Genomic DNA, 17,013 nt, shown 5'->3' on the forward strand with positions numbered 1-17,013 from the left:
TCCGCTCCTTCCTCGCCTCCACGCACTGGATTCCGCGCACCACACCACTTCGCTCTGTGCCCGACCTCACCACAGATCAAGCACCTCGCCCGATTTCTACACTCTGCGATTCTGTGGTCCGGCTCAAGACACTTGAAACACTTCCCCCAAGCTTTTTTCAGTAGGAGCGCCTTGAGGTGGGTCTGCTTTGTCTTGCGGCGCGGAGGAGGGCGCTGATAATAAGGCGGCCGCCTACCCCTCCCCACCATCTTCCATCCATCCCCATCAATGCGGCCATCAATGGGCGAGGCGGAGGCCGCAGCAGCAGGCACGCGGGTTGGGGCTACAATGATGGAGCGCAGCCTTTCACCCGCCGTGCTATCCACTGGATCTCCCCCATCCAGACTCCGTCTTGATTGCACAGCCGGGCATGCCGGCAATGAATGCGAAGCCGGCCCCCCTGGTGCGAGCAGGGCCTCCAAGTAGGAGGCAGCAGCAGGCGGGGCATCGAGGGGAGCGGGCACCGAAGCCATCCGAGGGCTGCGCCGCCGAGGAGGCGACGCCGCGGGGGAGGAAGGGGGAGGGGGCCAAGAGTCTAGTTAGCGCTACCGTAGTGTATTATAGTATCTCCAGAATCTCATACCTCTAGTTTCAGAGTTTTCACCACCAAATACTCAGAATTCACACCAGCAAAAACCAATAAAAATTAGGAATCTGCCATCAGAAATTAATTCTCAATGAAGAACCTTGCCCTTCTCCAGTTTTTTTTTCTCAATCCAGTTCCTGTTGGCCATTTCTGCTTCCAACAGAAGGGCCCAACCAACACTAAGTATGCGTGCCTTTCAAAAAAAACACTACGTATGCATGGAAATATAATTATCCACTCTGGGGCGGCTATGGTTTGAATATAATTAGTAATCATGATTGTCATTAGGCCTTGTCATAAACATTTGTTTGTTATTGAGACCATGCGATGCAAGTACCAACCAACAATACCATAAGTCTAATATTTAAGGTCCTATCCAATCAGCTCATACTTCAATTCTAGATCATAAAATGCATGCCGTACGAGGTGGATGGCACTACAAAGTGGAGTGTAGCAGGTATGCCTAGTGCAGAGCTTTCCTTTGTTTGTTTTTTCTCTCGAAAGAATATCACAAAAAAAGGTGTACATGTGCATGCCTGCCTGGATGGATGCCACGAAAATGTATTGACAAGTTGCTAGGCTGAAACTACCAATGTGCTGGGCTAAACTTGCAGATTAGAGACCACATTTGCATTTCCAAGTTTCAATTAGATTAAAGGAAGTGCTACATACACAGCAAGATCCTGGGTAAGCTTCCCGGAATGATTACTTTTTTGTGTGAAAATACATAAACTGAAACCAGTTCAGATTCAAATACCGAAATCATGATTGCCATGAGCATTTGCTATTATTGAGACCATGCAAGGACCAACCAACAATATTATATATGTGTGTAATATTTAAGGTTGTATCCAATCAACCAATGCTTTATTAGATCATGCGGCACCTGCTTTATGAGGAGGTGGATGGCACTACAAACTTGAGTAGCAGCCGTGGCAAGTGCAGAGCTTTTGTCAGGATCTGAACCTGAAAAACCTGATGAAATCAACAGTTAACTCCAAAGAATGAAAGCTGCAGCTCGCTCTGTTACAGCGCCGACTAGGTGACTACTTGCTGTTTCGTGTCGCGAGGCAGTCTCACTAGGAATGTGGATCCTACATCTGACGGCTAACTTCTTTCTAAACATTAACTTTCCAACAATAGCTTTGTTGCACTAAAGCCACGGTTTGGGAGCAGCACTGGGCATCTATCCTTGTATTCGTTTACATCCTGGCCGCCCCTTGTCATGGTTGGGCCTCAACTTTTTGCTCTGTAATGTAATCAATCTCAGTAAAATCACTCCCAAACATATATATTTTATCTGTGTTATTGTATGAATCCTGCAACTAGGCTCTCAAATTCAGTTGCGAAAATACAGAAACCGGAACCAGTTCAGATTGAAAAAGCCGAAAAAGGAGAACTCACAGGCAACACTACGTCGTAGCAGGAGCACTGCTACAACGACTGCCATCGGCCGCCCACAGGCTCCGCAGAGCACATGGCTGCAGCATCAAGCAAGAGCAGTAGAGCGCCTCTTGGTTGGAGGAAGAAACACGTCTTCCTGAGAACGAAAGAACTAGATTGGGGATCGGTTCTTACCGCTGAGAGCAGGCGCTGAAAGTTGGGCCCCACAGAAATACTCCTTACTTCCAAAAAATGCATGTTTGACTTGTCACCGTCTCTAAAATTACTTGACGCACTGTAGAATCCGAAAGGTTTCGTTTTTCTTTTTCAGATGTGGATGCAGACCTCACTTCAAACTTTGTGGCGATCTGCGGTCTATTTTGTCCAAAAGCAAAAATAAACAAACAATGCATTGACAGTCGACATAATGATATCACCTTTAGTATTAGCAGAACATCTTTGCATCGTCCTGTGGTCTCATGGCAATAGGAAAAGATTAGGCGGACAAATGGAAACAGTCAAAGAAACTTGCATGGCTTCTCACTGGTCAGTACACATGATAAAAAAGACAGAGGTACCTGGCTAATATCAGCAACCCAAAGAAACTTCCCAAACTACTGACCCATACAGTGTGCCTAATTGCCTATTACTTACAGTTGGGATATAAAAAATAACAGTAAAATTTATACTATTTCAGAATTTTCCAAAAAGAAGAGAAAATGGTATTTCAGAAAGAAGAACAGTCTCAGGCTCTTATCTCACAACCTGTACCTACTCTGATTACTTCTCTTCAAGTTTTTGTGAACCATGAACCATGCATGAGCTTCGAGTGTTGGATAAATGACTAGACAATTTAATTAGCCACTACTCTTCTGAAAACGCTTGTTACTTGTGACCATGCGATGTGGCCTCTGTACCTCACAGTGAACGATGTAGCTGTAGTGAGGCGGCAGGTGGGATGTCCATGCATGGACCTTGAATTTCCCTGGAAGCCTCACACTTCCAAAGAGAAGATCTTGCGCGCTCATCATCCTGAGAGCTTCAGGTCCAGTTTCAGCAGAACATGTCTCGTAGTCAAGAAACAACACGACACATTCAGAAGAATTTTTATTCACCCTCCTGAGATAAGTTGGCTCCGCCATCTTCCAAGGAAGAGTGAAACGATCCCCATACACTGACATGTTTGTCTTCTTCAAATTCCTGAGGACTGCAAGCACCATGCTCCAGAAATGGGGGTTAAAATTTGGTTTCAGTATTCCACTGACGATGTTTGCAGACATGAAGCACCCACTCGTCAAATTGACCATCTCCATGGCCATTGATGCGAGCTTCGGGTGGTCCTCTGCTCTCGTGCTCCCAAAGGAACGCACCTTGAAGAAGTACCAGTATGCTTCATGAGTCAAGAACTGTAATCTGAGGGGTTCTGTGGTTCCAAAGCTTGCGATCTTGTCAGAGCGGCTCACAATTATCATCTTACTTCCACTCATGATGCGACTTTTCGCAGCTGAATACAACCTCTTCCATACAGGCTCCTCAATATCCAGAAGTAGCTCAATGATGATCAATGTCCTTCCACCACCCACCACACGGTTTTTATGCTTGATTCTACCTCCATCTCTTAGGGTCTCTACACTTGCATCTTTAAGATCATCTCCATTCAAAAACAAAATTTGAGAGAAGTGGTTGCGGACCCTTTCATCGTTGCATACATGCTCGACCAGGGTGCTCTTTCCAACTTTCCTGGGACCAATGATTGGCAAGACAGCCAGATGATCAGCAGTGCCAGGAGCAGTCTCTGCTTGCAACAGGAAGTTCATCACAAGTTCCATCTCCATTTGGCGTCCGAACATGCATTTGTCCAGCAGCAGATACATGTTGTACGGTTGAAGGTGCAGACATGGGTAGCTGTTTAGAAACATGACGAACTCACTCACATCTTCAATGGTGTTCCGCAAGCTGCAAATAACTTGCTCCAGCAGCTCAGCCTGTGCTGCACCTTCACTGTTGCCACTGTAGAAACATACACGCTTTGCAGGGTTGAACTTAGATGGGGCAAAAGAGTAATCTTTTGTCCTGTCATCTTCATGTGCTCGGCAACTGAACATATCGAGGGTGTAATACCCCCTGTACTCCTGTCTCAGTATGCTGAGTTGATGCAGCATGGCCTGGTTTGTAATGAGCCGGTCATCTGCCTCCTTGACGACGACATGAAGCCGCAGTAGCAGCCGTTGCAGGCTGTGCAGCCTCTCCTCCTCGGTTGCCTCCGCTGACCGCTGCTTCAGGTATCTGTCCACCAGGAAAGATATGGATCTACTGGCAAGCTCACCCATAGCAGCAGAAAATATTACCTCCATGTATGTGTGTTTGAGAACCCCCTGGCCTTTGTGCCTCTTGAGGAATACAGGACTGCAATGGATCAATTGCTAAAGCTGGGTGAAGCTATATATATATATATATATATATCTGAAACTTCTCAGAGGACTCACCCAAGGACACTGAGTCTTCATCTTACTTCTCCAGTTGAAGCCATGTTGTTCTTTTCTTTGATCAAAGAGTTGAATATGAGGTTGTATAAACCGAAAGAGACATGTGTGCAGAAGTTGTGTCTTATCTTTTTTGACTTAGAAGAAATTTGGAAATGGTCATCTCGTGACATCTACTAGTCTAGAAGGAGCAGAAAAAAACGAGGAGCCGGTGTGTAACCAAGACTTAACTGTTCTGAATTTTCGACCGCTTAACGCCCTTCGTTTTTTGCAGGTGCTACTCAACCTTCCGCCGGACAGTCTACATCCCTTTCCTGCCTGGCAAACATTTCTAAGCATGAAAGTGACCCTGCAATTATGAAGCACAAAATATTCAGAATTTTCTCCTGTTTGCAGTCTTGACAGATAACGGTGTTTCACGGCCTGCCAAGGGTCAGCAAACTGCTTGCTTCTTCAGTTGGACTCTCTAGTGTTCCAACATTAACCTCTTTACTGAGGCTGCTTCAGAATCGACTAATACAAGAACTAACGCGGCTGTTGCGACCGCTGAAGAGATGGTTTGCATTTATGCCCCGAGAGGTGGACGTGTCGATGGAACAATGCTTTCTTGCTGCTGACGGAGAGAAAAGCGACGGCAGTCCCAGCGGCCACAGCTGCTGAAGAACTAAGTTGCCGTCTGGCACAATACCCTGTTTTCTCCTATGCTGGTTCATGTGTTCAGCCAAATTATGCTGGATCACCTGTTTTACTATCCTAAGCTGCGGCTGGCAAGATATGCTGCAGTATTTTTTGATGCATGCCACACCGACACTGCTCTTGTATGTTCAGACTTCAGACAGATTTAATTGGGCTAAAACTGCTGTGACGACTTGTTTTATTTGAGTGAAGATGGAACAGGGCAGAGAGAGCCTGTTGATCTAAACACAAAGGCTAACAAAATTACTAGTACTACTTTCTACAAGAAGCAGATCATAGCAAATTCAGATAGTACTGGATTGTGGGAAACTCACTGAAGCACCACGGCATGGTATTCGAAGGCGGCGAGGTACTTGGAGCCGTCGGCGACCGCCGTCGGCGACCAACCACAGCCGCGAGCAGCAACGGGGGTGGTACACGACCAGAAGACGGGCAGCTGGCTCTGCGACGTGGTGGCCGGTCGGAGCGACGGCTCGGCGACAGCGCTTGTTTCTGGCGACCAGACGCTGTGGTCTTTGAATCTCACAGTGAAATATGTAATTGTAGTGAGGCTCCAGGTGAGATGTCCATGCATGGACCTTGAATTTTCCTCGAGGCCTCACGCTTCCAAGGAAAAGGTCTTGTACGCTAACCATCTCGTGATCTTCAGCTTCAGTTTCAGCAGCACATGTCTGGTAGTCACCAAAAATCATTAACCATTTAGACGAAGTTTTCTTTGCTCTCCTGACATATACTGGCTCCGCCATCTGCCAGGGGTCAGCGAAACTCTCGCCATACACTGACATGTTCGTCTCGATAAAATTCCTGACGGTTGCAAGGGCCATGCTCCAGAAACGGTGGTCAAAATTTGCTTTCAATAGTACACTGAAGATGGTCGCAGTTATGAAGCACCCATTCGCCAGCCTGGCCATTTCCATGGCCATTGCTGCGAGCTTCGGGTGGTCCTCCGTGCTCGTGCTCCCAAACGTACGCACCTTGAAGAAGTACCAGTATGCTTCTTGAGTAAAGAACTGTAATCTGAGGGGTTCTGTGGTTCCAAAGTTTGAGATCTTGTCGGACCGGCTCGTGATTATGATCTTACTGCCGTTTCCGATGCAGCTTCTTGCAGATGAATACAACCTTTTCCATTCGGACTTGTCGATGTCCAGAAATAGCTCAATAATGATCAGTGTCCTTGCACCGCCCATGCCACGGTTTCGATGCTTGATTCTACCGCCATCTCTTAGGGTCTCTAGACTTGCATCTTTTAGATCATCCCCACTGAAACACAAAATCTGAAAGAAGTGGTTGTGCACCCTTTCATTGTCACACACATGCTCGACCTGCTAGTCTAGAAGGAGCATACAAAAACGAAGAGCTGGTGTGAAACCAAGACTTACTGTTTTGAAATTTCAATGCCATGACGCCCTCCTTTTCTCCAGTTGCTTGCTACTCAACCTTCCACCAGACAGTGTATATCCCTTTCCTGACTGGCATACATTTCTAAGCATGAAAGTGACCCTGCAATCATGAAGAACAAAACATTCAGAATTTTCTCCTGTTTGCAGTCTTGACAGATAACGGTGTTCCACGACCTGCCAAGGGTCAGCAAACTGCTTGCTTCCTCTGTTGGACTCCCCAGTGTTCAACATTAACCTTTTTGTTAGGCTGCTATCAGAATCGACTAATACAGGAACTAGCATGGCTGCGGTGCCCGCTGAAGAGATGGTTCCCTTTATGCACGGAGAGGTGGTTGTCGCTGTTGTCCACTGCTTCAGGTTTCTGTCCACCAGGAAAGATATGGATCTACTGGCAAGCTCACCCATAGCAGCAGAAAATATTACCTCCATGTATATATGTGTGTTTGAGAGCCCGCTCACTTTACTGCCACTTGAGGAATGATGTACCGCAAATTAAGGATCAATTGCCAAAGCTGGGTGAAGCTATATATATCTGAAACTTCTCAGAGGACTCGCCCAAGGACACTATGACTCTTCATCTTATTCTCCATTGAAGCCGTGTTATTATTTTCTTTGATCAAAGAGTTGAACATGAGGCTGCATAAACCAAAAGAGACATGTGTGCAGAAGTGTGCGTCTTATCTTTTCTGGCTTGGAAGAAATTTGGAAATGGTCAGCCCTTAACCTGTACTAATCCAGAAGGAGCAGAAAAAACGAAGAGCTGCTGTGGAACCAAGACATAACTGTTCTGAACTTTATATCCCTGGACTGGACGCCCTTCCACCGGACAGTGTACATTTCTAAGCAGGAAAATGACTTTGCAAACCCAGAGTGATGACTGAGCCAAGTTCTGGGCTGCCCGTCATGAAGCACAAAATATTCAGAATTTTCCCCTGCTGGTGGTGCAAGTGTTTTTTCTGTCTTGAACACAATCGCTTTACAAAAGCTTCTCAAGAACAGAGAGAAGGCTGGGGATGCACTTGGAGCGGTGAAGAACTCCTTGATGTCAAGCCCCTGTTTTCCTATGCTGGTGGTGCAAGTGTTTTTTCTGTCTTGAACACAATCGCTTTAGCCAGACGTGAAGTGATTCATCACAATGGCGGAGAGCATGTGTTGATCTAAAAACAAAGACTAAATACATACGTACGTACTACTAATTTCAACAAGAAGCAGAGCGTAACGAATTCAAAATAGTTCAATGGTCTTCCTAGGCGGCTCATCGGAAAGGCGCCGGGGTACTCGGATCCAAACCAGTCGCTGGGCTACACGTCCACGGCCGACGACCAACAACTACGAGCAGAGACGAGGAGGCTACACGCCCGCTGTAGGAGGGCGCGGCGGCCGGTCGGAGCCAGGGCAGGGGGTCGCCGACGGTTGGTCGCCAGTCGATCTCCGCCATGGCAGGTCCGGGAAGGAGGAGATTGGGGGATCGGTTCCTGCTTAGAGGCGCTGACGGCTGGGTCCCATGAATCAGCCCAAATTTCCGAAATATATTTCCGAAGGATATTTATTTCGCATTCTGTACGTTAATATTTTTGTATAACTTTAATCAACAAACTTAAAAGAAATTGATAGAGACAGAGGGAGTATTTGGTTTGTGCGCGTAGGGATGCTTTTTTTCTTTTGCAAGAAGTGCGTGTAGCGATGCTAGCAGCGGTAACGCACGGCCAGCATATATATCACTCAGGGTGTGTTTGGATGCAAAGTATTTTTGCACTTTTTTTGGAAATACTGTGGTTTCTCAAAAAAAATGGTATTAAATAGTTTAAGGCGTTTAGATGAAACAAAAACTAAAGTTTTGTAAATTATATTATGCTATCTCAGGAACCATGATTTTCTTGCAGTATTTGAAAAAGAGGTTTGGATCTCTTTTTTCTAAACAGAACAGAGAGAAATCATGAGAGAGAGCGCAATTGACATCGCTTTGTATACTAGAACAATGTCCGTGCGTTGTAACGGGATAACAAAGTTTAAGTAGTAGAGATAAGAAAATCAGATGCAACCGCCTACTATTTTTCCTCTTTCTATTATATATGGCAACCAAGTCATAATTTTATTTCTTGATTTGTTAGACTAGCTTCCGTTTACTCGGTGTCCCGGATACTTCTTTTGGGCCTCTGGCCGCCTGTCACATGCGAGTCGTTCATCTCTCTTAGCCTAAAAAACACTCTCTTCTCCAATCATGAGCGAATTCAGCTTCATTGATTTTTTAGGTGTGTTAGTTGAAGCCTTCAACATCAGTGACTCAACCTGACAGTTGGGTCGGGTTTCACCGAGTCGGCCTCTATCAGACCCATGCTCGATAAGTAAATGGGTCTAACCCTTTGCCCACGACCCTATCCATGGGCATACATACAGATCCACGCCTGAACCCGATGGGTAACCCGACCCATTCGGGCATTCATCGGGTTTGAAATAAATATTAATTCTTTTTTATGCTTCAAAAATAGTACATGTTTTGCCGTACGACGCCCATCTGGCAGCTGTGATAGGTCACACCTTCTTATATACTCCCACCGTTTTAAAATATAGTGCTTTCTCTATTTTTGTGATTCGACTTTGACCATAAATTTAACTAACAAGACCGACTGCGGTGGGAGCAAAATTTATATCAGTGAATTCGTATCCAAATGAAGTTTTCAATTATATTTTTTTTCTCCCGCCGCAGTTGTTCTCGTTGGTTAAATTTATGGTCAAATTTGGACCTCGGCAAGCATGGACGCACTATATTTTGGAATGGAGAGAGTAGATAGGAAGCTGGTTCCTTCTCATGCTCTACGCGAGGTGGGACTAAACTGTTAGTCTGTTCCTTTGCCTGTGCACCAGCCTTTAGCTGCGTGGGCTGCATATTGTACGTTGGGCCAAAAATATAACACAATATATGGGCTGACCTTTACCTGCGTGAGGCCTTGGACTGAACAAGCAACTGATGAAGCAGAGGCCTTGAGTAAGGGAGAGGGATTTTCATATCGGTGGATGTGGTCGTGGTGTGGTCTGGTGTTTTGCTTCTTATTAGTGTTTTTTCACCATAGATGGCTGTTGGATGCTAGGGGTAGTGTATTTTGTGCACTGAAGGGCCCACATGTCAGATAATTGGGCGACCCATTGGGTGACCCACGGGGCAAGACCTTATGCCCATACCGTACCCACAACTAATGCTAGATTAGGTAACATCACTAGCCAAACAACTTGGTAGTTTTGATAAAACTGAGAAAAACCGAAGTTTTAAGGTAACATCACCAGCCAAACAACTTTTTTCTGTTCCTTTTTCTCCTTTGTTTGAACGGTTTTGTTCTTTGTTTTTCTTTGTTAAATGCATGAACTTTTCCAATTTCTTGAACTTTTTCTAATCAAAATCTGATGAACCTTTTCAAATTCGTGAACTCTTTTTCAAAATCGATAAACTTTTTTTCAAAATCAAGGAACTTTTTTCAAAATTGATGAAGTATTTTTCAAAATTGATGTTTTTTTTCAAATCCATGAACTTTTTCTCAAAATTGATGAACTCTTTTCAAAATCGATAAACTATTTTCCAAAATCGTTGAACTTTTTTTCAACTCGGTGAACTCTTTTTCTTTTTTTACAAAATTGATGAACTTTTTTCAAAATAGTGTTTTATCAAAATCAATGAACATTTCTAAAAATCATTGATTTTGTATTAAAATTTACCTTTTCTTTTTTCAAAATAATTTATATTTGTTTTACTAAAGGAAACGTTAACTAGGACGGAATTGTAAGGAAAAACTAGCTTGATCTAGTGGTTAATGCATCAAGCCACGAATGTTGTCGTGCAGAGTTCAAATTCCAGTGGTCGCATATTTTCAATTAATATTTATTCTTTCTTTTTCTTTGCATTTGCTTAGTTCAGTCAGTTGGTGGGCCGGCTCGCTATGCGTTGCTAGCAAGCGCCGGTAGAGCCAGCCGGCGCCTGAAGTGCTGGTTAGGAGCACCCATATTCCTTGCCCACCCATCGGAATGCCAAGGTTTTCAATTACAACGGGTTTCTAAAAATTGTATTGTCAAACTAAGCCTCACATTAAAAACAAGTGGACTACTGACCGAAGCATTGAGTTTGTCGGTTCAGATTTTCACCAGTCCGACTATCGGTTCACCTATCCATTGGTCCATCCGGATTTTTAACATAAAATTGTTCGGTCCATTATATAAATTTCGGTCAAATAAAATTGTTGGCTTCTACGATAGACAACAAAGGAACACAACTAAGGTTATTATTGGGCCAAGGCTTAGACTACCAATTATGTGGCCTGGGATTGAACCTCACTTCTCTCAAATTTTGTCAAAACATTTCTTTTGTTAGTTCAGACATCTGATTTATTTAGTTTTATATTGAAAGTAACAAGGACTGATATATGACATTCAACTTAGAAATGATACAAGGAATTAATATTCTATGGAAGATATTTATAAAACATTGTAAAAATGAGTTCATAATTTATAAAGCACCGGTGCGTGCCGAAAGTGGCTGGAATCGCCCGACGACGAGCAGCGACAGAAGGGGATCTAGAGAGGCTAAGAGAGAGCACAAGCAGAGTGAGAGAGAGAAAGACGGGGCGAGGTGGTCGTGGCCCCTCCGTTTTGAGTGCTTCTGATGCACTCTTGGGCTAGGCCCAATAGACCAGTCAGCCAGTAATTACAAATTTTTAATTTATTAAAAGACTCAAAATAATACTAGTACTTTAATAAAAATGAAAAAAATATTTTTACTTTAATAAAAACAATGAAATACTAAACATACTTTTGAAAATGATAGCATGTCCAATTTAAATATTCTTAGTTTCAAAAAAACAACTACAATATATTTTGACTAATATAATTAAAACTATTCACCACCATTTACAAAAAAAATTGAAGAAAATAAAACGACTTAAAATATATGATAAAAATGTTACCATTTCTAGTTACAACATTCGAAATTTAATAAAATTAACTACAATATAATATTAAAAAAATAACAATTTTAGAAAAATAAAAAGGTAAAACTATTAGAAGTGTCGAAAATAATTCACCATTTATAAAATACTAATATTATTAATTTAAGAAATTAAATTCCTAGATTTTTGGCGAAATATTTAATTATTACTCAAAAACATTTTAATCAACTAAGAATAAATAATTACAAATAAAAGTAATTACGAAAAATAGACCCCATGTCATATAGTGTTGATGTGGGAACACATGACATGCCACAGGTAAACATAATAGTGTTGGCGTTCGACGTTATGCCATGTCACCACTATATGACACCTTGTACCAACTGTTGGTCCCACCTACAAGTGGTGTTCAATAATTTTCAAACGCCAACACTAACCTAATAAAGTTGTCGTATCAAATATGCCAACACCACCACTATCTGAAAAAGCCATTTTTGTACTGGTGTAGTAATTGATCCATGGATCAATAGTTACTTTTATTTGTAAGTAAGTAGAAATATTTATGTAATTATAGTGGATTTGTGGACCCATACACTTCTCAAAGTAAGGTTAGAAGGAACAAGACGATGTAATCCACGGCGCAAACCATTACTTCATTATCGATCATTCCTTTGTACACCTCTATGAATTTATATATATCTTTGTCTATAAGGGCCCAAAATAGTACATCACCATAAGTAGAGAAATACATCCATCCTTTCAACTACCGTCATTGATGTTTCTAAAAAAAACCATCATTGATCTATCATCGATCCTACATGGTTGTCTCGCTTATTATAAGGAAAGTTCAGTGAATGAATTCATGATCAATGCATACAGATCCCACGCTGCATGGGTCTGCTATCTAGACATGTTTCTTGTTTCCTCACTATTACTTTGAGTTTCTGGACCAGGAGAAGACCGACTTGGACCAGGACATACGATCGTTGCTACGGACCATATCCTTCTATAATTTCAAGCTACCTACGATGCAATGCATTTGAGTAGAGATAATTACATCAACCCTTAACATATCCATATATTCTAGGTAGTAACTAAGTAAATACTACTATGCCTACCAGTAGCAACCATGTAAATACTACTAATTACATCAACCCTTGTGTTTACTCATATTTCACATTGTGGACAAATACATAAGTGGCATACATATGGACAATAAAGATGCCGCTTGACTGAAACACGACAACAACACAAAATTGCAGGGGAAATATGGAAATTATCTAGCCCATGGATATGCCAAGCCCATAAGTGACCTGTTAGAGTTTGCTTACTCCTCAAAGTTGATACAATCACACATCATTTGTCGTCGAGGTCTAGCCACATAATAAGCCAAATCAGTACATTGACTATAATTTCAAGAAACATTGCTTGGCTCCTACTGAGCACCATCCAAAAGCTCATTCATGAGGCCATCTTAGTTTAATTTTCGTTATACATAAGACCATGCTACAGGGAGTATACGACAATGTTGTGGCAGCTATATATGGTATCGTATTCATAGTTTCGTACCCACTTGCAAAAATAAATGCTAGCTAGGCTATTGCACGTGGAAAAGGAACTAGCCAGGATGGTGCAGTGCAGATGGCCGCCGCCATCTTAAATTAGGCACCTCAGGTTAAGTTTTCCTCAAAGTAGTATTGTATATCCATTTCTTTGGTGATGTCCACGCTCATAGTTCGGTCTATGGTCTGCTTCTAAGATAATATAAGCACTTATTTGGAGCTACTTTTCATGTATTATTATAGCCTTGTCTGTTTTTGGTCCTTTACTTGCTAATCCCTTGACTGATACCAGCATATAGAGTAGCAGCATATATACTCTCTCCGAGCGTTTAGATCACTAAAGTAGTGTTCTAAACACTCTTATATTTCTTTACAGAGGGAGTAGCATGCTTTCTATATATGCTTGTATTTAGGATTACCGAAATAGTAGTACTTAGAACGGGCTGGGATTGCCATAGGCAGCTTAGGAGTTGTAACTTATGTGGCGCACATATTCAACAGGTGCGTGAAAAAAAATTAAATGGGTCAATCAATTTCCCGATCTAAATCTCGACCGTTGGATAATTATCCAACAGCCCACCATCCATCTTCTTCCAACCAACCGTCATTGCTCCTCTTCCTCCTCTAGGCGTGGACATCTTTTTTTTTTTTGAGACCACATATTCATCATTACATAAAGTTGACAAATACAACATATGTAGACCACACTGATCATTACATACTTGGACGAGGAGGAGCGGCACGTCGTCGGTCAGTCAGCTGAGACTTTTGACCAGGCCGGGGTTGTTGCGCCTCGATCCATCAAATATATCATATGCACCCATCTCCCCTGTGCAGAGCCCCTGTAAAGTTGGACAAATTAGTAGGAGGCAACATAGTACTATATAAGGTTGGTGCGTGCAGCTTAACTCTACAGTCTACTATACATTAGATTCCGCGCACGAGCTGATTGCATATGCATGGATAACAAGATGACGAGCAGCAGCATGATGGTCGTCCATGGCGGCTCGGAGATGGACTCGTTGCTTAGGCGGCAGCAGGAGCTCGTGATTCAGCTCCGAGCGCTCATTCTTCCTGCGCTTCGCGACAGCAGGTCAGCCGGCCTCGCCGTCGACCTCTTTGATGGCGTGATTGACTGCATCAATGGCGTCATCTCCAGGCTCCAGAGTATCACCGCCGCAGGCGGTGAATCGGCGGCGGCCTTCGTCCTTGGCGACGTTATCTCCAACGGCGCCGGCGAGGGACAAGAGGAGAAGCCCGTGATCAGCAACGCTGGTCAGAAGAGAAGGTTCTTGATTTGCCAATAAGACTCTTGATTATATCATTTCAAAAAGACCCTTGATTATATTCTAGTCTCAATTCATTTGTTTTTGCGACATGATTTAGCTGGATTTCAAATTGCATCATCAGTTCATCACTAACACGTAATACATACTATTACCAATGTCCGAATTATAAGGCTTTTTGTATATTTTAATATGAACTACATACTGACTGAAATGAGCGAATAAACACAGAAAAACATGTCTACATACACTGATTCGTGGAAAAAGTTATAACATCTTATAATTCGGAATGTGAGGGAGTACGTTGTAGCACTGCCATTCTTTGATATATTGGTACTCTTTCATATATCTCGCTAATTAATTAATTATTTGCCACTAATATATATGTATGCATGCTATGTAGGAGGAACAACGAAAAGCGATCAAGATCACTTGTAACGATTGTTCCACATTATGATGGCCATCATTGGAGAAAATATGGCCAGAAGAAAATCAACGGGAGGCAACATGCTAGGTATCCATACTACTACCAAACAGTCATTCAAGCATATATATCGTCACATTACTACTACATCAACCTACATTTCCTTTTTCTTTTGAGGCCACATCAACCTACATTTCTGCTTCCCTTATCTGAGATGAGTGAGACTTATCGGTTCAGTTATGAAAAATACATTGGGGGCATACATAGTTTTGAGGGGAACGGGAGCTGTTGCGAGTAGCTACCCTACTCCAACAGGCCACACAGCCCAATAGATCTCTTTCTGCTATGTCTCTTGGTACCATCTCTCTCCTTTCGCCACTCTTGAGGAATCCTCGCCGCATATGCTTTGTCTCCTCCCTCGTCATTCTATTTTGTTCACAGTTTCTTCAAGTCTATTTGGATCTATGGAGAGCGGATGGCAAGGGGGATGAAGGGTAAGACTAGGCTTAGGCCATGGCAGTCAAGTTAGGCCTGTCATGTCCATGTCGCTCTCTTTTACGTTGCTAACTTTCTCGCATGATGACCTACTCAGTCGTTTGGATGTCTTGTCTTTTCAATCAATTTGGGGGCGACTTTCGCTAATGAAAGTAGTTGTCATATGTACATGTTATGAAGGAACTAATTCTTCATTGTAATGCATAACTAATCAAACTTGCAATTAAACAGGAGCTACTACAAATGCGCCTACACGGAACGGAACTGCTCAGCAACCAAGACAATCCAACAACAGGAGCATAACAGAACTCTTAATTGTGAAGATGAAACTCCGAAGTACATTGTTGTGTACTATGGTCATCACAGTTGTAGGGATGACAACACTAGAAATGGCACAAACAACGACCCTTGTATGGACCTAACTCAAAGTGGCAAAATGGCTGGAGCAGCGACAGACTTCGAAAAGTTTGACCAGGGGGACTTGGACATGTCGTCTCTAATGGAGGTGTTCGACAACCCTGAGCTGAATTGGAACATCATTTGCTAGCTACACCGAAGATCTGGACATTCATTAGAAAAGGGAAATATATAGCTCTATACAATGCACATTTTTGCTGAATTTAGAATTTTACATGAGTAGATAATCATGTCTAGTTTACAAATGTCTTGGACATGGGCAGAGATCCTTTTTATGTTTAAATGTATCTGTGGCTAGACATGTAGAAGTGCATAATTTATGTTGGTATTAATTGTAAGACAATCTATAAGTAAAGTTTATGGGCATTTAGGAAAATGTTGGAGTGACGCATGATTCACTAGTAAGTTCGTTGTAGATCATTATGTAGTGGTTTTCCAAGCTTCTCCTCACTTGCTATGATGTTGCTTTAGACTTTAGAAACGAATAGCTATGCAAGGAAACCATAGTGATATATACGATGTTGGTCTAATTCTCATGGGAGTTGTGATCTTTGTGGATGTGAGGGGTAGAGGAGGATTTATCCTCTGTTTCCTTTCTTTTCGTCTTGGCAGTGTGGATATTGCATATTGTTTGTTCATCCAAGCCCATTGGGAGATATGTCCTTGTGAATTGTGATCTTGCTAGTGAGACATGTCCTGATAATGTATTATTCTTTAAACTACTAAGGATGCAACCAATGCTACAGACAAAACCCCCAACATAGACATGTTTTAGACCTGTTAATGTGTCTCTTCCTGTGATGAGAGGGCTCTACATTGATAGACACAAAACCGTTTTAAAAATACCGAACCTTATCAGGTAAAGTAGCTAACCTGCATGGGATTCCAGATGCACCGGCAAGCTTGTACAATCCACACCCATCGTGATGAAGTTGAACAGTGGAGATAATTCGTGCACCTGAATGGGGTTTGATTATAACTTCCATCATACTGCTCATTCTCGACGAGACTTAATTTTGTGTTTTAGAGTGTGTTGTTATGACAGCTGGACAAAAGGATGGCTGTCAACTGACCACCATCGCTAACCTCTTGGGTTAGGAGGACTCATGTTGCGTGCATCCATGTGTGGCTGGGATAGGATTGGAAATCTAACCACACATCAAAAAGTACAAGCGACTCGCACACGTGAGAGTTGATTCATGGGCACCGGACTATAAGAACCAATTGGTAGAGGAATTTTCTAGCGAGAAGGAGGAAATCATCTCCACTCTGAACCGCATGACTTGTCATCCTCTATAAACATGCCCCCCC

At 42.7% G+C, this 17,013-nt stretch overlaps 3 protein-coding genes across 3 annotated transcripts; 1 reads left to right on the forward strand and 2 right to left on the reverse strand.

Annotated features, from left to right (window-relative positions):
• Positions 1-2,597: 2,597 nt before the first annotated feature.
• LOC119358612 (disease resistance protein RGA2-like) lies at positions 2,598-4,402 on the reverse strand. Its single transcript, XM_037625081.1, has one exon. The coding sequence runs from the start codon at positions 4,360-4,362 to the stop codon at positions 2,866-2,868; it is 1,497 nt and encodes a 498-aa protein (XP_037480978.1). The 5' UTR covers positions 4,363-4,402; the 3' UTR covers positions 2,598-2,865.
• Positions 4,403-5,471: 1,069 nt separating this feature from the next.
• LOC119357395 lies at positions 5,472-8,025 on the reverse strand. Its single transcript, XM_037624372.1, has 2 exons — positions 7,921-8,025; positions 5,472-6,509 (listed from the first exon to the last, which is right to left on the reverse strand). The coding sequence occupies exons 1-2, from the start codon at positions 8,023-8,025 to the stop codon at positions 5,472-5,474; spliced, it is 1,143 nt and encodes a 380-aa protein (XP_037480269.1).
• Positions 8,026-14,051: 6,026 nt separating this feature from the next.
• LOC119358613 (probable WRKY transcription factor 70) lies at positions 14,052-15,832 on the forward strand. The gene is made up of 3 exons (XM_037625082.1): positions 14,052-14,368; positions 14,770-14,880; positions 15,517-15,832. Exons 1-3 carry the CDS (start codon positions 14,052-14,054, stop codon positions 15,830-15,832), a joined length of 744 nt encoding a protein of 247 aa, XP_037480979.1.
• The last annotated feature ends 1,181 nt before the right edge of the window (positions 15,833-17,013 follow it).

This window comes from Triticum dicoccoides, chromosome 2A (assembly GCF_002162155.2).
Source record: "Triticum dicoccoides isolate Atlit2015 ecotype Zavitan chromosome 2A, WEW_v2.0, whole genome shotgun sequence".
Lineage (NCBI taxonomy): Eukaryota > Viridiplantae > Streptophyta > Magnoliopsida > Poales > Poaceae > Triticum > Triticum dicoccoides.